General features: G+C 36.2%; 1 protein-coding gene across 1 annotated transcript in view; it reads left to right on the top strand.

The window, feature by feature from the left end:
• LOC136863480 (zinc finger protein 879) overlaps nucleotides 1-22491 on the top strand; it is a 218936-nt gene that overhangs the window by 57940 nt on the left and 138505 nt on the right. Inside the window, exons 4-6 of the mRNA XM_068225955.1 lie at nucleotides 3432-3504; nucleotides 3597-3758; nucleotides 21451-21651. Of these exons, the coding sequence (XP_068082056.1) occupies nucleotides 3432-3504; nucleotides 3597-3758; nucleotides 21451-21651 (436 nt within the window). The remainder of the gene's footprint in view (nucleotides 1-3431; nucleotides 3505-3596; nucleotides 3759-21450; nucleotides 21652-22491) is intronic.

A 22491-nucleotide genomic window follows, 5' to 3' on the forward strand; every position in this document is an offset into this window, starting at 1 on the left:
CAATTTACTTCATATCACCTCTCGTAACATGATATTACATCTATATGGCCATTGGCTGCAATAAAATCTATTATTATTAAAATGTAACTGCATGTGGACATACCCTTTGAAAACCCGTCATCGAACTAAACCTATCCTTTTATTAAATTCTATTAATCCCTTTAAAAGTAACAGTTAAACTAAGACGTTCCTTGCATCTCTACTTCAAGAAAAGAAAGTATGAACCACTGATTAAACAAACAAAAAAGTAATTCTCATAAATAATGTGAAAACAGTCTTGCAGGGAAGCCATTAGGCGATTTGTAACACATTTGCCAGGTGTACGCCTTCCACATAGAGAGACCGTGGAAACTCATAAACAAACTGAGAAGAACTGGTTCTTTACTCAATAAGAAGCAAAGTGTTACAAAACGTGTACTTAACAAGGAAATGAAATCGCAGAAAGATTAGAACATACGTCTACAAATTCCCTAAGAGGATTTGGACGTGAAGCCGGAGTTTCGAAGAGCTCAGCATGATGAGCTACGAAAATATTAAAATTGAAACCATACAAGGTAACTGTAGTACATGAACTGCGTCTACTTGATCATGATAAGTAGGTATGATTTTGTAATTGGATGTTGCAAAACGTTCATGATGAAATAATTGATCCACGCTTAATATTTTTCTCTGACGAAGCATGGTTTCATTTACACGGGTATGTTTCGACGCAGAATAACAGATACTGGAGTACAGAAAATCCCCATCGCATATACGAAATTCCTCTACGTGATGAATGGATCGTAGTATGGTGTGAAGTGAATGGATACAGAATTATATGACCTATCTTCTTTCAGGGCACAATTAATGCACAAAGATACAGGGATAATATACTCAAACTAATTTTTGACGAACTGACTGACACTGACTGTCGAAATGGATATTTTCAGCAAGACTCTGCCACCAAACATACAGCTTAATTAAACTTAATTGAGGAAATTTTTGAAGACCGTGTTATTAGTAAGGACTTATGGCCATTACGGCCCCCCCAGATTTTACTGTTTGTGACTTTTATTTATGGGGGAGCTTAAAAAATAAAGTGTATGCAAGAAACCCTCTCACGTTGGACGAACTGAAAGAACATATCCAGTGAGAAATAGCCTCTGTTATGGAAAACAAACTTATGCGTGTGAATCGGAGTTTCCTAAGACGATACCAGAAATGTGTGGATGCAGGAGGAGAACATTTCGAACATCTCCTGTCATAAGGTACAAGCTTATTTTCTTAATTATTAATTACTAATTTTGCTAATTCTTATTTTTGTGATTTTAATTATCTCATGTCATGCACAGATAAAGTGAGTATAGTTTTTTTTTTCTGACAAAGCTTGGTTTCAAGAAAAATTACCTTAGTGCCTGTGAATATACATATGTACATGATCAGATGTTCTATTTTACAGTGTGGAACAATTAAAATCTTTGTTCAAACACGAGTATACATTATATTTTCTATGCTGAGGACGAGTTTTGCTTTTACAGCCCTTTTGGCGGCAGCACCTTTTCTTCAGGCCTGAAAGAAAACTGGAGGTGTGAATTTATGTTTGTATGTAAAAAATTTACTAAAATGCTTTCAAATACACGTTTTTACAGTTTATTTTACAAAATAAGAACTTTATAAAATAAAATATTTATAAAATCCTCCTATCAATACAAGTCAAGTCATCTGTTAGATGAAGCAAAGTCTATACATGTTTCAGCCTAATCTCAAGGCCATCTTCAGTAGTATAACAATGTTTACATAATATACAAACAAATTAAAAATCGTAATGATGTGAAGTGACAGTGATCATGATTAGTGAGTTAAAAACACATTGAGGTACAAAGTCCTCTCGTCTAATAGATCTTGCTGACTGTTAAATAAAAACACTATGCTGAGGAGTGTAGTGAGACCGTCAATACTATTGTAGAATACTATTGTTATACTACTGAAGATGGCCTTGAGATTAGGCTGAAACATGTATAGACTTTGCTTCATCTAACAGATGACTTGACTTGTATTGATAGGAGGATTTTATAAATATTTTATTTTGTAAAGTGATAACCGTCAATATGGAATGAGATTCATAACTTGCAAAAATAAGAACTATCGTCTGAAAAACAGCACCCACACAATTGTGCGTGTTAGGACTTAATTCTCTACTTACAAAAAAGAAAAATTTTAAAAATTCAGCTCAGCACATGTGAACATACACATGTACATGATCAGGTGTTCTATTTTACAGTGTGGGATGTTTTAAAACAATTAAAATCTTATACATTACTTTTCTCACGTAGAATACGAATTCTGCTTTCACAGTGCTTTTTGTGGCAGCATCCAGCACTCCCGCATGCATTGTCTGTAGGAAAACCTAGCCCGCACAATTGTGCATACCAACATTCAAAATCACATGATATTACGTACGATGTTATAACTTCACAATTTTACGGTTGCTAAACAATTTACACATTTCTTAGATTACATTCTGATATTCAGTGAAGCTTCTAGATTATTATGAATGCAATAAATAAATATTCACTTTAGGCTTTACTGCTTCCTGCCACCTTGCCAATGAACTGCATTTTTAAACTCTTCCTCCTGCCCCCTGGTGGCCAAGCGCTAAATAAAAACAACTGAAGTACATGCTACATGTCCCGCACAATCACTGCAGTCCGGTCTAGCGCCAAGAAAACGTCAAATAAGCTCAGACATAAATAAAATACGAACCCACACAATTGTACGTACACGGTCTGAAAGGGATATACCAAAAAGTAGCATTTCACATAAGGATCAAATTATACAGTAAACTACCATGGGGCATCAAATTTGTCCCCAAAAATAAAGACATTTGAAAGATTATTAAAGGCATATCTGGTGTACCATTGTCTTCATGCTGTAATTATAAGATTAGAATATAAAATGTACATAACAATTTATTTGTTTTACAGCATATAGCTTTAAGACATGTCCAATATCACAATGTACTTTGTATACACCATATGATTTAATCAGTTAATAAATATAATATTGCCTTGCGGAACCCCTCCTTTAAACACTATAGGATCAAATAATGCTTCATATACTGTAATTTTCTGAGTTCTGTTTTCTAGAAATTTAGCCACCCAGTCAATCACTCTTTTGTCTAGTTCACTAGCACTCATTTTCTTCAGTAGAGTCTTCCATGATCTATTCTATCAAAAGCCTTGAATGGATCATTAATGAAACAGTCCATTTGCCCTTCTGAATCTAAAATATCTGCTATATCTTGCTGAAATCCTGCAGTTGGAATCTCAGTGGAATAATGTTTTCTAAACCCAAATTGCCTTTCATCAAACTAGTTAGTGATTATGAAAATGTGTCTGTAGAACCATTAAAGAATCTACTTTATGAGTAATCTTCCATTATGGATATTTCAGGATCTTCGTAGTGAAGAAAATGGCAAATGCACCCCTCTCTCAGGAAGCAGAAATCCATTGAAGCGTAAACGTGGTGAGCTGTATAATTTAATGTGAAATTTTTGATTGTTTTACATATATTATCTTGGCATGGAAAGATATTTCATTTTGCTTCTTCTTCAACAGTTTTGAGCCGGTCTCGTCGCAGGTATAAGCAGAAACTACTTGGTATTCGACCTGGAGCTCGTTTGGCAGCTTTGAAAGCGGCGTTGGCTACTCGGCGAAACCGTCTGAATAGGAATAAAATTATCTCGGACCAAGGTGGAGAGCATGGTATGTTACTTGGAAGTATGATTCATTAGGTTAGCTCATAACCTCATAACAAAAACCAAGTACTATTGTGAGAAAAGTATCTGACCTTGTGGTTGGGTGAAAATTTATTATACCTACTTCTGTCATTTTCACCTCTTGGCATTTAGCACTATATCATACACTGACGTGCCAAAAGTAATGGGATAGGGGTTTAGTATTATATAAGCCCTCTTCTATCTTGGCCAAGTGCAGTAACTCATTGTGGCATCAATTCCACATGTGGAAAATACACCTCTGGAGAGATTCTGACCCATGCTGTTTGGATAACTACCCACAGTTTCCTGCTATTTGTAGGTACAGGGTCTTGGGTGTGAATGGACCTCACCACCACATCCCAAAAATGCTCGACAGGGTTCATATCATAAATCGGATCAAAAATTAGATGTATGGCTTTTCAGGCGTTATGCTCTATTAACCAGCATTTCGTCTTAGGTCTGACACTAGACTCGTCAGAGTGGGATGTGTCAGACCCTACCCACTTATGCTGGGGTGTATGCAGGTGAACTTATCAGAATTACCATTTGGAATTGCTAGACGGGCATTAATTCCATTGTGGAGTTTTATCTCCTGTATGCAGTTATCAGACTGTGCCATATAAGAGGCTTCTGATAAGTTCACCTGCATACACCCCAGCATAAGTGGGTAGGGTCTGACACATCCCACTCTGACGAGTCTAGTGTCAGACCTAAGACGAAATGCTGGTTAATAGAGCATAACGCCTGAAAAGCCATACATCTAATTTTTGATCCGATTTTTGATATGCTCTATTGGTGGAAATATATCTAATTCCCTCCATGGGAATTTAGAATTACCATTTAGGGTTCATATCAGGCGAGAGAGTTGGCTACAGCAGTCGTAATGCCCCTCATATCAGTTCTGGACAACTTGGGCCCCGTGACACAGCAAATTATCCTGCAGGAATATCTCATGGTTGAAGGGGTTTGTGAATCAATCATCACTACTGATCTGCATTTAGGGAGTCGCCCAGGTGGCAGATTCCCTATCTCTTGTTTACTTAGTCTTTTCTTTAAAAATTTAAAATATTTTTAAAAATGGAGAAATATGTATAAAATTTCAGAAATATTATGTTCAGTATTGCAACTTGGTAAATACCTAAGTTTGAAAAAATTACGTACCTGTCATGTTGAGGCAGTGGTTGCAGTAATGAAGTATAAAAACTTTTTCGAGTTTTCTATCACAAACCGATGTCGGTTGCCTCGGAACAATGCACGTTACTGGGAGAAGGACCATTCAACATCACGAGAAGACGGTCTTGTATATTTCAACAAAGGAATGTCACTGGCACTCAAACTTTCAATTTCACCAACATGTTCTTGCCCTTCCGAAACTTTGGCACATCATGGAATCGTCATTATTTTAAACACACTTTTATATTTCTGTTTGATAGATTTCACTTTAGGACTTCTGGTTGAATTCATTTTTTCGTCACTGTCATGCACCTCATTAACTGCGTCAGTTCACAAGTTGGTTGATGTTGCTAATTTTTTTAATGCAGGAAGACAAAAAACTAAGATTTGCTGATATATAAGATAATTCATTTTCTTATATATTATGTAAGTTCTGAAAAATGTGGATTGATTAAGCATCGTCCTTATTTAGTTCATCTATCACTGATTTAAAATTTTCAAAATTGTTTGCATAATACACTACTGTTTCTAACCATGTCCCCCAATGAATAACAATGGGTCTAGGTGGAAATGCAAGATCTTGATTTTTTGCTCTGAACAAATCAATTCTTGTTGATGCTTTCAGAAAGCCTTTTTTATCCCCCCCTCATTTGAAGTCGATTTGTCAACTTTAGGATGAAATATACGTATCTGCTCACATACTCTGTGTAAACCATACACTACACAGATTAGGTATATCATGTTGGGAAAGCTCACAGACAGACCATCTGCTGCCTTCTTCATATACTGAGCAGCATCCATAATTAAGAGTAAAATATTATCAAATTTCACCCCATTTGGCCATAACAACTGCATAGCTTCATTGAATAAGTGAGCCGTTGTTACATGATTTGATGCTGATATTTATCTCCATGTTAGAAAACACCTCTTGGGAACTGTTTCATTATTTTCTAGCACGCCTACCACAATGTTTCCCGATTCTCTACCACTAGGGACTGGTGATTTGTCCATACTTACCTTTATTTTTTTATTTTCACATTCTGCTCTGACCTTTCCCAGCATTTCTTTGTAACACACAGAGACATACCATTTTCTTAATGTTGACTCAGCCTGTGTTTCAAAATTTGTGTACATTGTAAGAAACTTTCTAAACTGTTGACTTGTTAATTTATATAAAGGAATATCACAAGAAAAATGTTTGCATAAATATGCATAATATTCAGAACTTTTTGAATCTGGGGTATGTGAAGAGGGAGCTGCTTCACACAAAAGAACTTGTCTCGAGGTAGTACGTGAAACGGCTATTTTATGTTCACTTCCTGCTAAATGCTGCAAGACTTGTGATCGCTCTTCCACACTTAGAGGTTTTCCACATTTTTAGCAGAATAGAATTTTGCCATTACTTGTAAAAATTCCACTGAATTTGGCAACATATTGCTGCAAATGAGAACATATACTTGATTGTCCTTTCGGCATTATATCGTCAATCACAATCACTTTACACTTCACTTAATATACCAGTACTACATAGATGGTGTGGTTCAAACTTGCCAAGGAGAGTGACTGACTGAACTGAAGGATATTGCGCCGCATCAAGTGCATCACATTACATCAGACCACATGAGGGATTCCCCTTCGACAAAGGAAGCCAGCACATGCGGTCAAGGTTAGTCACTCATTATGCAAAAAGTTTATGAAATTCATTTGCATTGCATTTTCATTAATACAAAAATATATGAAGTATGAGTGTTTTTAAAATTTAAAAATTAGAACAAAGAAAAAATAACAATTTATGTATTTTTATTCAAAATATTTAACATATTTATTTACATAAATAATTTCAAAAATATTTATTTTTGTGTGAATTAAAATTTCATGTACAGATTACAGTGTTTGAGTTCGGAATTTCCGTTGTAGTTACAGTCTATTAGCTATAAGCAAAAATAATATTTATTTATATAAAAATCTGATCCCTACTAATTGCAATGGGTTATTACTACGCCCAAACAAAAATGAAAATTGCTGTTGGAAGTTGAAATTTGGAAGAACTATACAAGGATTACACAACAAAGCTAAATAAGTAGATATTACTATAATTATTATTGCTATTTTTCCCTACTCTGCTCTAATAGAAGTAAAAACTGCCATCTAGTTAAGTGCTGAAATATCAAAAGGGTTACCATAGAATTTTGCCATTACTTGTCAAGATACTATCTATTAAAATAACTTCACATTAATTACACCACAATTGCTCGACGCTCACACAACAGTAAAGTCAACAGTGTACTATCTAATAAAATAACTACACTACAATACTGCTTAAGCGTATTATATTATTATTTTTATCCAATTATGTGCTAACAGAAATGAAAACTGCCATAATTACAGTACTGAATATCGAAAGGAATATACAAGAATTATACAACAGTAAATAATAGAAGGAAGATACTACCGTATCTGATAACTATACCACAGTATTCTAAACTGCGCTAAAGAGTATATTTCAACAAGTTTACTTAAATAACAGAAGAATAGAAATGTGGTTATGTGATTATTACAACTGGTAATTACTATTACCGGGCGAGTTGGCCGTGCGCGTAGAGGCGCGCGGCTCGTAAGCTTGCATCCGGGAGATAGTAGGTTCGAATCCCACTATCGGCAGCCCTGAAAATGGTTTTCCGTGGTTTCCCATTTTCACACCAGGCAAATGCTGGGGCTGTACCTTAATTAAGGCCACGGCCGCTTCCTTCCAACTCCTAGGCCTTTCCTATCCCATCGTTGCCATAAGACCTATCTGTGTCGGTGCGACGTAAAGCCCCTAGCAAAAAAAAAAAAAAAAAAGATTACTATTATTTTCATGAAGGGCTGCAAATAGTCTCCAAGCAGTTCAGGTGGATCAGCAGATCCAACCCATGCCACATGAACACACCCCACACCATTTTGGAGCTACCACCAGCCTGTAAAGTGCCTTGTTGACAACTGGGGTCCATGGCTTCATGGGGCCTGCACCATATCCAAACACTACGATCAGCCCAAAACAGCTGGAACAGTGACCCATTAGACTAAGCTACATGTTGCCTGTTCTGTAGGGTCAAATTAACATCACATGCCCAGGTGAGTCACTGTGCCCAGTGTCGTGGTGTTAACAAGGGCATTCGGCTAGGTCTTCTGCTCCCATATCCTACTGAAGATAAAGAACACTGATCTGCTGGATATACCTCTTGTACCTCCTGTATCGAATGTGGATGTGATTCGGGCCAGGGTGGCTTGTCTGGTTCTATGGAAAATTCTATCCAGATGCCGCTAATTGTGATTGTTCAGCATCCGTGGTTGGCCAATGAGCTGTTCACTGTCGGCGGTAATACCTTCCATGAGGTATTCCTGACACACATGTGACACTATTGATAGAGGAATGTTAAATATCCGCGCAACTTCAACAATGGAATGTTCCATCCATCTGGCCCCACTGTCATGCCTCGTTTGAAATACAATAATTCACAACACCTTGCCATGACCGGCACAGATGGTGTTTATGCTTGCTCTCGAGATGTCAGACCGCACATGATACAAGTTTGGACACTTCCAAAACATCACAGTATGCTGGCACCACCAACTTTTACCTTTAAATACTGCTATCCCCTGACTTTTGACATGTCAGTGTATTTGTAGCAATGGCTTTCTAACGACACTTATGGAAATCATCTACATCACATATTTGTTACTTGCTGTGGTTTCTTCCCGAGGTCAGTTCGGTTGCTGCTTTATACTGAATTCATATGCTGCTCTTACTGACTATGGTTCAGATTGTGACATATTATGAAATAAGCGGGAAGATAAGGTCTGTAATTAGTGTATGTATGAACTAGCAAAATACCTGTGCTTCGCTGTGGTTTTAAATTGAAAGTTATTATTCGAAGTTTTACATTTTGGAGAGTCCACTGTTTGCTGAGCCTGTAAACTACACTCTCAATCTGTACGTCACACAGATTTTGGAAGAATGGTTATTTATTTTCTGATCTAACTCTTATTTGAACCCCATACAGAATTGGAATGTTTTAAACCCAATCTTATTTAACATCTAGGACATAAAAGCGCCCGAGCTGTGAAATTTTGATTTTGTACGTCGAAGAGTAATGGAGGAATTAATGCTTTTTTTGGGGTGAATGTTTTTAAAATATTTATTAACATCTAGGATATAGCAGACCACCCTTTATGTAAAATTTTAAGTTTGTCCCTGAAACGGTCTCAGAAGAATGGATATTGTGTTTGTGAGAGTCAGCCACCATCTAAATCCCTGAAGGTAGAAATATTTTGAAGTTTACGATATTTTACACCTAGCTCATAAAATTACAACTTAGTACATCAAACGGTTTTGGAGGGATTAATAATTTCTTTTGAGGAGCTAATCCTATTTAACACTTTAGGGGTGGAATTTTTAAAAATATTTCCTATTTCACACCTAGGATTTAAAATACATACAGCTATTTGGAATTTTGTCTTCGTACGATAAACCGTTTCGAAGGAAGGAATGAATATATTTTTTTTCAAATCTTAATGGTTTCATCTAAATGCATATTTTTGTCATAATTCCTCACCTACAATCAAAACCCCTTAGGGGTGTATTGTTTTAAGACCACTTCTTATTTAAAATCTAAGATAGAATTTTATGTTTATAGAGAGTAGCACCCAGTAGCGGTGATTGGGAATTAAAAGTGTGGGGGCAAAATCATGAAGAGACAACAACCAGTACCTGGATTTGTTAGATATAATGGACGCAATGTACATCAAAACTAAAAACCTATACAATGTAAGTTTTGAAACTCTCTGAGCGAATTTCGACAGGGAGGTAAAGGTTGACAGTTTGCCAACTTAAGTGCGGTGATAATAGTTTCAATATTTTGATTCAATACTATACAATAAAACTTTCACCAAAAGAACGATATTACACATGTATTACAATTAAATAGAAATACGGCATAATTATACAATTTAAAAATCCTTTGTTAATTGACTCACACTAAGAAACTAATAGACACTAAAGAGACTACCAGACTAACGAATGCGCGCAGTAAGAGGATGAATCATACCTCAGTGTCCATGACCTTGTCCAAAAAATATACCCCTGATACCTTTCCTCACAGCGCATGAAAAGTCTCAACTACTTGCCGTGGTGCTATGCAAAACGGTTAGCCGGAACAAACGACATTTCGTGTGAATTTCCGCAAATAATTTTCTTTATAATTAAATAAATAAATAAATAAATAAATAAATAAATAAATAAATAAATAAATAAAGGAAAGAATTAGTGGTAAGACAACAAGGCTTGTACAAATTGCTTTTATAAAAATAATTCCTATAATTCCTAATTTCAGCTGATAAAATGGAATAATAATCCTATGTCTTCTCCACAAAGTGGGGGGGCAAGTGCCCCCCCCTTGCCCGCCTTTATCGCCGCTACTGGCAGCACCGACCTCTGATAAAAATCGAGATGAAACCTCCAGTACTATTTAGGCCTAGTATATGTATTAAGCTTGTGGAATTTGATTAGTAATTTGAGAGGTTTAAATCTTTAAAAAATTAGACATTCAATGTGTGCAAGAATCCTAAGATTGGGCCCTTAGGAAATTTGAAACCCGATGTGGGTAGAGTTTCATCCACCAATAATTCTTGTCAATACTGTAGGTCAAATAGGTATATCTCCCAACAGGACCTGGGCGTCCTGGTAATAGTAATTACCATTACTGCCTCATAAAATATTGTGTACTAAGCTTAAGATTATTTCAGTTAAACCTATGAGTTTTACAAATAATTTTTTTAGGCAATAAAGAAGGAAAATCTGAAATTTAGTCTAGTACCTTGGCTGTTGTGAAGACTTAGTTTTAGAACTTCATCAACTTCTACAGGGTCCCAATAAATATATACGTGAAATATTTTGAATTTTATCATATTTGAAACCTACGACAACCGAAGTTCTTGTAAAAGTACAAATTCATAGATCAAACGGTTTGGAGGGATGAATAATCCCTTAGGGGTGTATTGTTTTAAGACCTGTTATTATTTAAAATCTAAAACGTATAGGAGCAGCCATCTTGTGAAATTTTGACCTCATATGTCAAATGGTTTCAGAGAAATGAATATTTGTCATCAGAACTCACGCCCGGTTAAAACCCCTGGAGGGTGGAATTTGATTAGTAATTTGAGAGGTTTAAATCTTTAAAAAATTAGACATTCAATGTGTGCAAGAATCCTAAGATTGGGCCCTTAGGAAATTTGAAACCCGATGTGGGTAGAGTTTTTTCATCCACCAATAATTCTTGTCAATACTGTAGGTCAAATAGGTATTTCTCCCAACAGGACCTGGGCGTCCTGGTAATAGTAATTACCATTACTGCCTCATAAAATATTGTGTACTAAGCTTAACCCTTTACTGCATACTGTTGCCCTCAGGCAACATACAACTTTACACCTGTATAAATGGATACAGATTGTGGACAGGTAGTTTTCCGGCACACCTTTAACTGTACAGTCATTTAAAGACATATACCAGTGATGCCTTTTTTTTTTTACATAACATAAGACAAAACAGCCCTACAACCAAAGGTACTCCTTCCACCCCACCTATGGTCGTGCAAGTATACTTGCGCCCTGCAATACGTACCCATGGCCAGTAGGCAGTAATGTTCAGTCTTTGAATGTTAAAAGCTTAGCGTGAAATCGTGAAAAATCGTATATATACCCTGTTATGGCAATTCACATCACATACGAGTGTTAAGCTATTAGCCCCAGTTAAGAATTGCTGGTAAATCTAAAACACTGAACGTAAGTTGAACATTGAAGCTTGAAATTTTCTTCACCAAACGAAAACGAAAAATAATTCATGCAGTAAAGGGTTAAGATTATTTCAGTTAAACCTATGAGTTTTACAAATAATTTTTTTAGGCAATAAAGAAGGAAAATCTGAAATTTAGTCTAGTACCTTGGCTGTTGTGAAGACTTAGTTTTAGAACTTCATCAACTTCTACAGGGTCCCAATAAATATGTACGTGAAATATTTTGAATTTTATCATATTTGAAACCTACGACATCCGAAGTTCTTGTAAAAGTACAAATTCATACATCAAACGGTTTGGAGGGATGAATAATCCCTTAGGGGTGTATTGTTTTAAGACCTGTTATTATTTAAAATCTAAAATGTATAGGAGCAGCCATCTTGTGAAATTGTAACCTCATATGTCAAATGGTTTCAGAGAAATGAATATTTGTCACCAGAACTCACGCCCGGTTAAAACCCCTGGAGGGTGTGTTGTTTTAAGACCACTTCTTAGTTAAAATGTAAGGCATACAGGTGCAATCATCATGTGAAGTTTTAACCTCGTACGTCAAAAGGTTTCAGAGAAATTAATATTTTTTCATCAGGTCTCAAACCTTGGCCGAAACCGCTTAGGAATATATTGTTTCAAGATCACTTCTTATTTAAAATCCAAGATATATGGGAGCAACAATACTGTGAAATTTCAACCTCGTATGTCCAACAGTTTCAGAGAAATAAGTACATTTGTTATCGGATATCACCCTCCCGAGTTAAAACCCCTTAAGGGTGCATTGGTTGAAGACCACTCCTTATTTAAAATCTATGACATTGCGAAGTAACCACTATGTGAAAATTCAACCTTGTATGTCAAGCGATTTCAGAGAAATGAATTTTTTTTGTCATCAGGCCTCACACCCACCCCCAGTCAAAACCCCTCAGGGGGTGTATTGTTTTAAGACCACTTTTTAACTAAAATCTATTACATATAGGAGCAACCATCATGTAAGTCAAACAGTTTCAGAGATATGAGTATTTATATTTTCAGGCCTTACCCTCCCAGTCAAAACACCTTTGGTGTGAATTATTTTAAGACCACTTGTTATTTAAAATCTAAGACATATAGGACAACCATCATGTGAAATTCAAACTCGAATGCCAAACGGTTTGAGAGTAATATTTATGTCATCAGCTCCACCCGCAGCAGTTGAAATCCCTCAGGGGTGTGTTATTTAAGGTCATGGTTTATTCAAAATTTAATACATATAGGAGGAACTATCATGTGAAATTTCAACCACGTATGTCAAACAGTTTCAGAGAAATTAATATTTTTGTTTTTGGATATTAACCCCCACTGAATTTTGTTTCTGTACTTGTGGTATTTAATTTCTAGTTCATAAAGGAGCAATCATTGAGTGATATTTCAATTTTGTTCAGAAAACGGTTTCAGAGTAATGAATATTTTGGTTTTCACGGATTCTCCTCTTTTCATCCCCTTAGAGGTAGAATTTTTTTAAGCTCTTCCATAGTGGGTGCTTACATTGTGATAGCAATGTATCCCCAAAATTTCATTTGTTTATGCAGAGTAGTTTTGTCTGGGCTTTGATATACAAGCAGCCATGACATTGCTATTTATATATATATATATAGATAAGTGTCATAATAAAAATACTTCAGCACCTATTTCACTTATTTTCAACCCCACCCCCTTAAGTGGATTTTCCCAAGACAAAAGAATATGTGTTTATTTTTAAAGAAGATTCCAAATACCAATTTTCATGTAAGAAACCTTCGGTTTTTTGAGATATCTTCAGAAAAAGATAATTAAATCTTTTTTTACTTCCTTTCACCCTCCCCCTTAAGTCGATTTTCTTAAAACCAAAAAATATATGTTTCTTTATTTATAAAGGAGATTCCAAGTACCAATTTTCACGACTGTAACATCTTCAGTTTTTGAGATAGATATAGATAGATAATGCCTTTATTGGTGGCGAAGTTAGGGCTCAAGGCCCTTTCTTACACTCAACCACTAGAAGAGTATACATTTACATAATTACAAATACGAATTAAACAAATAATAATAATAATAATAATAATAATAATAATAATAATAATAATAATAATAATAATAATAATAATAATAATAATAATAATAATATCCTTAATTTTAAAATACACAAAATAAAGTACTCTTAAAAGATGTAATCACAGTAAGCCATTCATTTTATCTCATTCACGCCTTACACTCAACAATTATCCAGCACATCAGCGGGACCTACTCAGCAAATTCTCACGGCAAGCCACTTTAAACTTGTGATGAGAGGGATTGTCCCTAATGTTCGCAGGTAGCAAATTCCTTGACCTGGACACAGAGATTATGAAGGAGCCGTTGTAAACAGCAGTGCGGTTTATAGGCATGGCCAGAGAGGAGCCAGATCTTGTATTGTGGTCATGATAGGACGAGAGGTAAGGAAAAGATGAAGACAGACAGTTGGGAGTATTAGTGGAAAGTATTTTATGCAGAAGTGATAACGTGAAGTTCACGGTGCTGGTGCACTCAAAGTCACAACAGCTCCTTACAATAAGGTGATACATGAGCATCATATCACAGATTAAAAATATATTACACATCCTCATAAAAATAATTCAATCCCTTTTTCACCCTCCCCTGCCCATTAGGTTGATTTCCCCCAAAAATATGTGTTTATTTTTAAAGGAGATTCCAAATACAAATTTTCATGTCTGTAACATATTCAGTTTTTGAGGTATAAGTATCCTCAAAATAAAGAATTTTTTCCAACCCCCCTTAAGTGGATTTTCAAAAAAAAAAGTGTTTGTTTATTTTTAAAGGAGATTCCAACCACCATGTATTGTGTCTATAAAATCTTCAGTTTTTGAGATACCAGTATCCTAATAAAAAGAATTCAACCCCTTTTTAGTCCTCCCGACCCCCACCCCTCATTAAGTGGTTATTCTAAAACAAAAAATACATGTATCTTTATTTTTAAAAGATCAAAAATACGAATTTTCACATCTGTAACATGTTAAGTTGTTGAGATATACTGTAGATATACTGATTTTAAAAATTTACCCCCTTTGTCACTCCTTTTAAGTGAACTTTCCAAAAATAAAAATATGTATCTTTATTATATTCTATAGAATATTATATAAAATATAAAGAAACATGTATTTTTTGTTTTTGGAAAAAACCCTTACGAGTGTTGAAAATAGGTGTATAAAAACTCACCAAATATTTGAGTTTCATTTAACACAGCCTCTTTGTAAACCATATTTGTGGCATTGCCTTTTGGGGCTAAGATAACCAGGCTACTGGCAGAGGTACCTCTGGAACATGCAACATAGAACTGTTCATATGAGAAACAGTCCTATCTCAAGTCAAAATAAAAAAATACGTATTTCTTTATTTTTAAAGGAGATTCCAAATACCAATTTCTATGTCCGTAACATCTTCCGTTTTTGATATATAGGAATCCTCATAAAAAGAATTCAACCCCTTTTTCAGTCCCTTTTAATCGCCTTCAGTGGATTATACATAAAACACATGCCTTTATTTTTAAGGGATATTACAAATACCAATGTTCATGTCTGTAACATCATCAGTTTTTGAGATATAAGTATCGTCACAAAAAAATTTCAATCTTTTTCCTCTTCCTTTTAGCCCCACCCCACCAAAGTGGATTTTCCAAAAGCAAAAATATGTTTATTTTTAAAGGAGATTCCAAATACCAATTTTTACATCTGTAACTTCTTCAGTTTTTGGAATATAAGTATCCTCATAAAAAGAATTTGACTCCTCCTTCACTTCTTTTCACCCTTCCCCTTAAGTGGATTTTCCTAAATGGTTAGCATGCTGGCCCTTGGTCACAGGGGTCCCAGGTTTGATTCCCGGCAGGATCAGGAATTTTAACCATCATTGGTTAATTTCGCTGGCACGGGGGCTGGGTTTCATCCTCATTATGACGTGCAGGTCGCCTACGGGTGTCAAATTAAAAGACCTGCACCTGACGAGCCAAACTTGTCCTCGGACACTCCCGGCACTAGAAGCCAGAAACCATTTCATTTCCGAAAACAAAAAATGTGTGTTCCTTTATTTTCAAAGGAGATTCCAGATACCAGTTTTCACGTATGTAACATCTCAATTTTTTTTTTAGATATTAGTATCTACATAAAGAAGATTAAACCCATTGTTTAGTCCTTTTCACCCTCCTTAAATGGATTTTCCAAAAAAAAAAAAGTTTATTTTTAAAGGAGTCTCCAAATACCAGTTTTTAAGCCTGTCACATGTTAAGTTTTTGATATATACTCATTTAAAAATTCACCCCCTTTTTCAATTCTTTTCACCCCCCCCCCGCCCCACCTTAAGTATTTTTTTTCCTAAAGCAAATATATATAGAGCGTTCCAACCTTAAATTGCAGTACAGCATAGATGGAGCGCGCTGTTGCGAAATCAACTCGTGAAGATCACGCTCGAGTGTGACTCAAACAGGGCGTCACAGTTCCACATTTTTCGTTTGTAATTTTGTAATTTTAAGTTCATTCATTCATAAATTAATATTTGTAGGTTGGTAAAATAAATACAACATACCTTAATCACTGGCATTGCTCTCAGACATTGGACGTACACCTTATATCCTTTCTGCAAGGCCTGATATTCCCGCTTTGGATGAACCGGGTTCGGGAGATGAACTTGAGGATGATCCGGGCGATGAAGAAAGTCGTATTAAAAACTTTTCATCGTCGACATCGTCCTGTAATTCGTCTGCTTTCCACAAGTCTCTTTCATTTTTCTCTACTTCATTCACATAATTTGCCCATTTGTCTATGTTTTTATGGCATAAAAATGTTAGTTCAGCATTAGGAACAAAACCATGTTTATTGCCCATGTGGACTAAGGCAAATCACGGTCCTCGGCTTTTCGGTGGCCTAAGTCCCGAACTCACCCCTTCAATGGCGGCCTGCCATGCACTTTTCACTGTCGTATCCTTCCATTCTTTTGTCACTGTCTGCCCAATATTTACCCACGATTCATCTGTAAATTATAGCTTTATTTTGTGCCCTCAAACGTTTTATCTCCCTGAGATATCTGTGCCTCCAATTAATAATTTCATCGGTTTCAATGAAAGCTGCTTTATAACGGAAGCCTGTAGCATGTAAGAAGCGATACAACGTAGTTTTGGAAAATCGTGGTAAAGAATCTTCTCCATTTACCAGGCTCAAAATCACATTCAATGTCGGTGATATGTTAGCAAATAAAAGAGAGTGAAGAACCCGACGCACTCCACTTCGCACAATTTTATCATGTTTAATTTTCCTTGCATTTTTCTGCCTTCCTTCTCTCTTTTTTTTTTTTTTTTTTTTTTTTTTTTTTTTTTTTTTTTTTTTTTTGCGGGAGTTCGCAAAGGACCATGTGTGTGTTCCTTCCTAATAGCATAGATTGTTCTTTCGGAACAACTTCTAGCTTTAGCTGTTTCACCGACTGCACTGCTCATATTCATAGTCTTTAAAAAATAATCCAGAACACTCATTATAATATTGCGTTCTTTTCCCCTGAGTTTACCTGCAGAATGTTTCTTTTTAATTTGACGATCCATGTACATCCTTCTGCACTTTTTCTTCGAACTAAGAACCCCCCCAGCACGAGCACAAACTGACAACTACACAGACTACACAAACACAACAAACACCATCCACTTGTCCTCAAGAACTATACATTTATCACCGATCTTGTCCAGCCCCATGGCTTAAATGATTAGCGTGCTGGCCTTTGGTCCAGAGGGCCCCGGGTTCGATTCCTGGCCGGGTCTGGGATTTTAACCCTCATTGGTTAATTCCAATGACTCAGGGGCTGGGTGTATGTGCCGTCTTCAGTATTAGAATTCATCACAGGTAGGGCCACATTCTTATAGACGCACAGGTTGCCTATGCGGCGTCAACTCGAAAGACCTGCACTCGGCCTCTTTGGAGGCCACACGCCATTAAATATTTTATATATGTATATATCACTGATCTATATTTAATCAATCTTATAATACTGATTAAGTGAACACCACTGCACACGGCTGTCAGTATATTTAAAATCTCAGCCAGCCGAGTCACTTGTGAAACGTAAACAAACGAGGCGTTCTCCCTGTCATAAATTAAGAGATAACGAGATAAGGACTTGAGGTATGATTTAAAAATAACTTCCATATCCGAAAACCGTTTACTTTGCTTTAACCACGCCATGATCCTTCTGCACTTTTTCTTCGAAATTAGATCCCCACGCACGAGCACAAACTCACGAACCACACAAACGAAATACACTTTCCCTCAAGAATTGTACATGTCACTGATATGTATTTAATCAATATTATACATACTACTGATGAAATGAGCACTGCACTGCATGCGACTGTCTGGAAATGTTAAAAGCGCATGTTTGGGAGATCATTACCGGTACTTCAGCCAGCCAGACAGACAGCCAGCCAGCCAGCCAAGTCACACGTGAAACCAAAATTCAAGGAGATATTCTTCCTGTCATAAATTAAGAACTAAGCAAGATAAGAACTTAGGGATTGTTTTAAAAATAACTTCCATATCTGAAGACCATTTGCCTCACTTTGACCCCCCCATGCAAATTCAATAAGAAAGACGCTGGCCAGCGACTGACTTTCTTGTGCCTGCACATAAAATTCCCTGAACATGACTGAAAATAAACGCATTTTGTTATCATTTAAATTAAAAAAGAATCTTACCTACATTGAGCTGAAATGTTTCTTTACCAGCAGTGAAAAAATTAGGAAAATTATGAATATAAAATAGGAGTTATGACATAAAAAGTTCTATGCAATGAAGATTTTACATTTGGCGTAACTTTCCATTATATTACCATTTTCATACTAAATTATTTTTTTACATATTTTTTGGAAACGGCATCAAATGCGTCTTGAAATTCTGTGCATAACACGATATTCACCCATTTTAACCGATAACATTCTGATTTACAGATATTTGGCAAACCCGCTGCATTAGAGTAGGACAGCACTACCCGCAAAACATGGGAGAAGGAAAGAGACGGAATTATCCCATTACTGCTGTACTGTAATTTAAGGTTGGAACGCTCTATACATGTATCTTTATTTTTAAAGGAGATTCCTTGTACCAATTTTGACGTGTGTAACATCTTCAGTTTTTGAGTATCCGTATAAGGAGTCGACCCTCATCGCACTTATTTTTAACCCCTTACGTGGATTTTCTGAAAACAAACATGTGTTCCTTTGTTTTCAAAGGAGATTCCAAATACCAATTTTTACATCTATAACATGTTAAGTTTTTGAGATATACTCATTTTTAAAATTCAGCCCACTTTTCACCCCCTTAGCGATGGAATATTCAAAAATTCTCCCATAGTGAGCACCTACACTGTAATATAAATGTATTCCCAAAGTTTCATTTTCTTAATGTCCAGCAGTTTTGGCTCGGCGATGATGAATCAGTCAGTCAGTTAATCAGGACATGTTAATTTATATATACTGTATAGACTAGCTGCTTCGCTCGCGTGGATTTCGTAATTTGGTAAAAGTAATTGTTCATCGGTACTGCACTAAGACATTATCTGAAAGTCCCTGAAGTATAAAAACTGACCAAAACAATGAGTTTCATTTACCCCAGAAACTCTTTGAAACCATGTTTTTGGTATTGCCTTTTGGGGCTGAGACGATCATGCGACATAGAACTGTACATGTGAGAAACTCTCTCAAGTTGAAAACAAAACAAAATATGTGTTCTTTCCACGTCTTTAACATCTTCAGTTTTTGAGATATAAGTATCCTGATAAAAATGATTTAACCCGTTTTGCACTTACTTTTATCCCCTCTTAAGTGGATTTTTGAAAACAAAATTTTTTTTCCCCTGTATTTTAAAATGAGATTCCAGATACCACTTTTCACTTCTTTAAACTTTTAAGTTTTTCAGATACAGATAACTTATACTCTTAGCGACGAAATATCCAAAAATCCTTGATGAGCACCTACACTGTAACTTAATATAAATGTATCCCCAAAATGTTTTTTTTGTTATGTCCAATAGTTTCGGCTCGGCAATGATGAATCAGTCAGACAGTCAGGACATACTATTTGATATTATATATGGGTAGATGAGAAGCTTAGGGAAATTATTGGGTAGGGGAGCATGATTAACAAGAACACAGGCATATGAAATAAGGAACAAATATTAATGCAAACATTCCTATATAATAACAACATTCAAAAACAAACAGAAAACAAAAGAACAATAATAGAGCTTGTTTCTCATGAATGACTCTTATGTACAGAATTTTCAGTAATATTCATAAGTAAACAGAACAATAGAACTTGGTTCATAAATACAGTTAATATTTTGAACGAATGTTTTATGTACAAAGCTATAAAAAATCATCACATGTAAAAAAAATTAGAATTTGCTTCATAAATCCATTTTCTTAATAAATATCCTATTACCGTACTGTATATTATGCATTTCTCTGGCCTAGAAAGCCAAGAATAACGACCAAGAGGATTTGTTGTGCTGACAACGATACCTGATAATCTACTGGCTTTCGGGCTGAGAGCAGTGGTCGCTTTATAGGCCATGGCCTATCGGGGCTGTTGCGCCATGGGGTTTGGTTTATATTTTGCATTTCCAATGGGAAATGTAGTTCTCTGAAGAAATGCCCTCTTTCTAATCTTATTTGTTGATATAAAACCATCTACCACCTTCTCTAGATTTAACGCCTTAGGAGTCCCTGAACACTGCAAATCTCCACGTTTTAAGGGGAGTTAACATCTAGGAGGAGAGTTTTTTGGGGGGCAAAATGTCATTCTGCCCCCCTAAGATCATTGGGGGGGGGGGGGGGCAGAAAACGCCTTGCACCCTGAAAGTCGGCACCACGGTGAGAAGCAGATGGAGGGCAGAAATTTACCATGTAACCATATGAGGATAAACATAAAAGGACATGGTTCCAAAATTTTTGGCTGGAGCCTTCATCAGTAGAGGATGGAACAAGAATGTAGTGGACATGGTTGACAAGTTGATGCTGTTATGTAGTAAAAAGAAGGGGGAAACATGCGATACAAGAGAATGGAGGAAAGGAGCAGTAATGTAATATTCAGGCCAGGTGTTTCTCTAGACCTGAGCACCGGTTGATGTCCAACTTCATAATCGCTCCTTTTTCTTCTCACTTTCATATTGAAAAAGAAAAACATCACTGCCGGGCCAAGTGGCTCAGGCGGTTGAGGCATTGGCCTTCTGAGCCCAACTTGGCTGGTTCGATCCTGGCTCAGTCTGGTGGTATTTGAAAGTGCTCAAATATGACAGCCTCGTGTTGGTAGATTTACTGGCACATAAAGGAACTCCTGCAAGACTTAATTCCGGCACCTCAGCATCTCTGGTAATCGTAAAAGTTGTTAGTGGGAGGTAAAGCAAGTAACATTACTATTAAAATATCACTTTTGGAAGATTTACTAATGTCTCAGGAAGTCCAAGGACATTCATTCCATGGGAGGACTGAGTGAGTTGGCTGTCTCAAACATTCCATAGAAGGCTTCTGATAGCCATGTTACAGTTTTTAATCTATAGAATTCCTGTATAAATGATGCACGAGTATGTTTATTATGTTTTTTGTTATGTGCTATTTGATGTTTTAATTAAAACTTCATTATTCTTCCCTTGACAGGTGTCGAGAGTGGTGTGAAATGTCATCTGTGTTCTCATTTGGCACGTGATACAACTCACTTAGAGCAGCACCTTGCTGTGGCACATGCCAAGGATGTAACATACAAATGTGGTCTGTGTGGCTTCATGTGTCAGTGGAATAAAGACTACTACAGCCATATGAGAGGGCATTTTCAAGGACCTCCTTTCAAGTGTGATTCATGTAAATAGTTCCTTTTCTTCTTTGTTTATGGATTAAAACTGTGAATTTGTTTGCAGTCAGTATGACATTTTTGCTTAGATTATTAAGCAAGGAGATATGGATTAAGAGTGTGACAGCTGAGTGACAAATTGATTGTGGCAAGGATTGGGAAGAAAGCATATCCATACCCCAAGATCAAGAATTGAAAGAATTTAGAAATGAAAAGTCACATTCCTGTGATTCAGATTCCTCGTAAAACTGAAGGTTTCATGGTTGTCAACAGTTGCGTAAAAATACACACTTACTTGTTTAATTGATTTTTTGTATTAATGATTAAAATGGTGATTCTCCAGAGCTTTGTCCTAGTTAACCCTACCTCTGCTATCTAGAGAACAGCTTGCCTCTGGAGTCATGATAAAAAAGCATTGAAAGCAAACATTCCTATGAGCTGTTAATCACTCTTTTTCTTTCTGCCTTCTAATGACCTTTGCAGTAATATTCTTCATATTTAGGCCTGTTTCTTATTTATCCCCCGTAACTCATTTTCAAGGATAAGCACCATATTATTGTTGCTTCATTTAAGGGGATTGGAATAACTTGATCATCAGCCTATATACTTTTGTGTGTGACCTTTTTTTCAAATAAGTTGTGGCAGTACTAATATACACGTATCTTTAATTGAGTGTGGCAAGGATTGGGAAGAAAGCATATTTGTACCCCAGAGATCAAGAATTGTAACTCTATTTTTAGTGATATTGAGGCTTTGTTATTGTGAAGATTGTTAGAAAGAAGTCAGTTTGAAGGTATACTGTAGTACCTCCCAGCATTACTCACATCGGTTGTAGATTGCAAAAAGGAAGC

The sequence above is a fragment of the Anabrus simplex genome, chromosome 2 (assembly GCF_040414725.1).
Source record: "Anabrus simplex isolate iqAnaSimp1 chromosome 2, ASM4041472v1, whole genome shotgun sequence".
Lineage (NCBI taxonomy): Eukaryota > Metazoa > Arthropoda > Insecta > Orthoptera > Tettigoniidae > Anabrus > Anabrus simplex.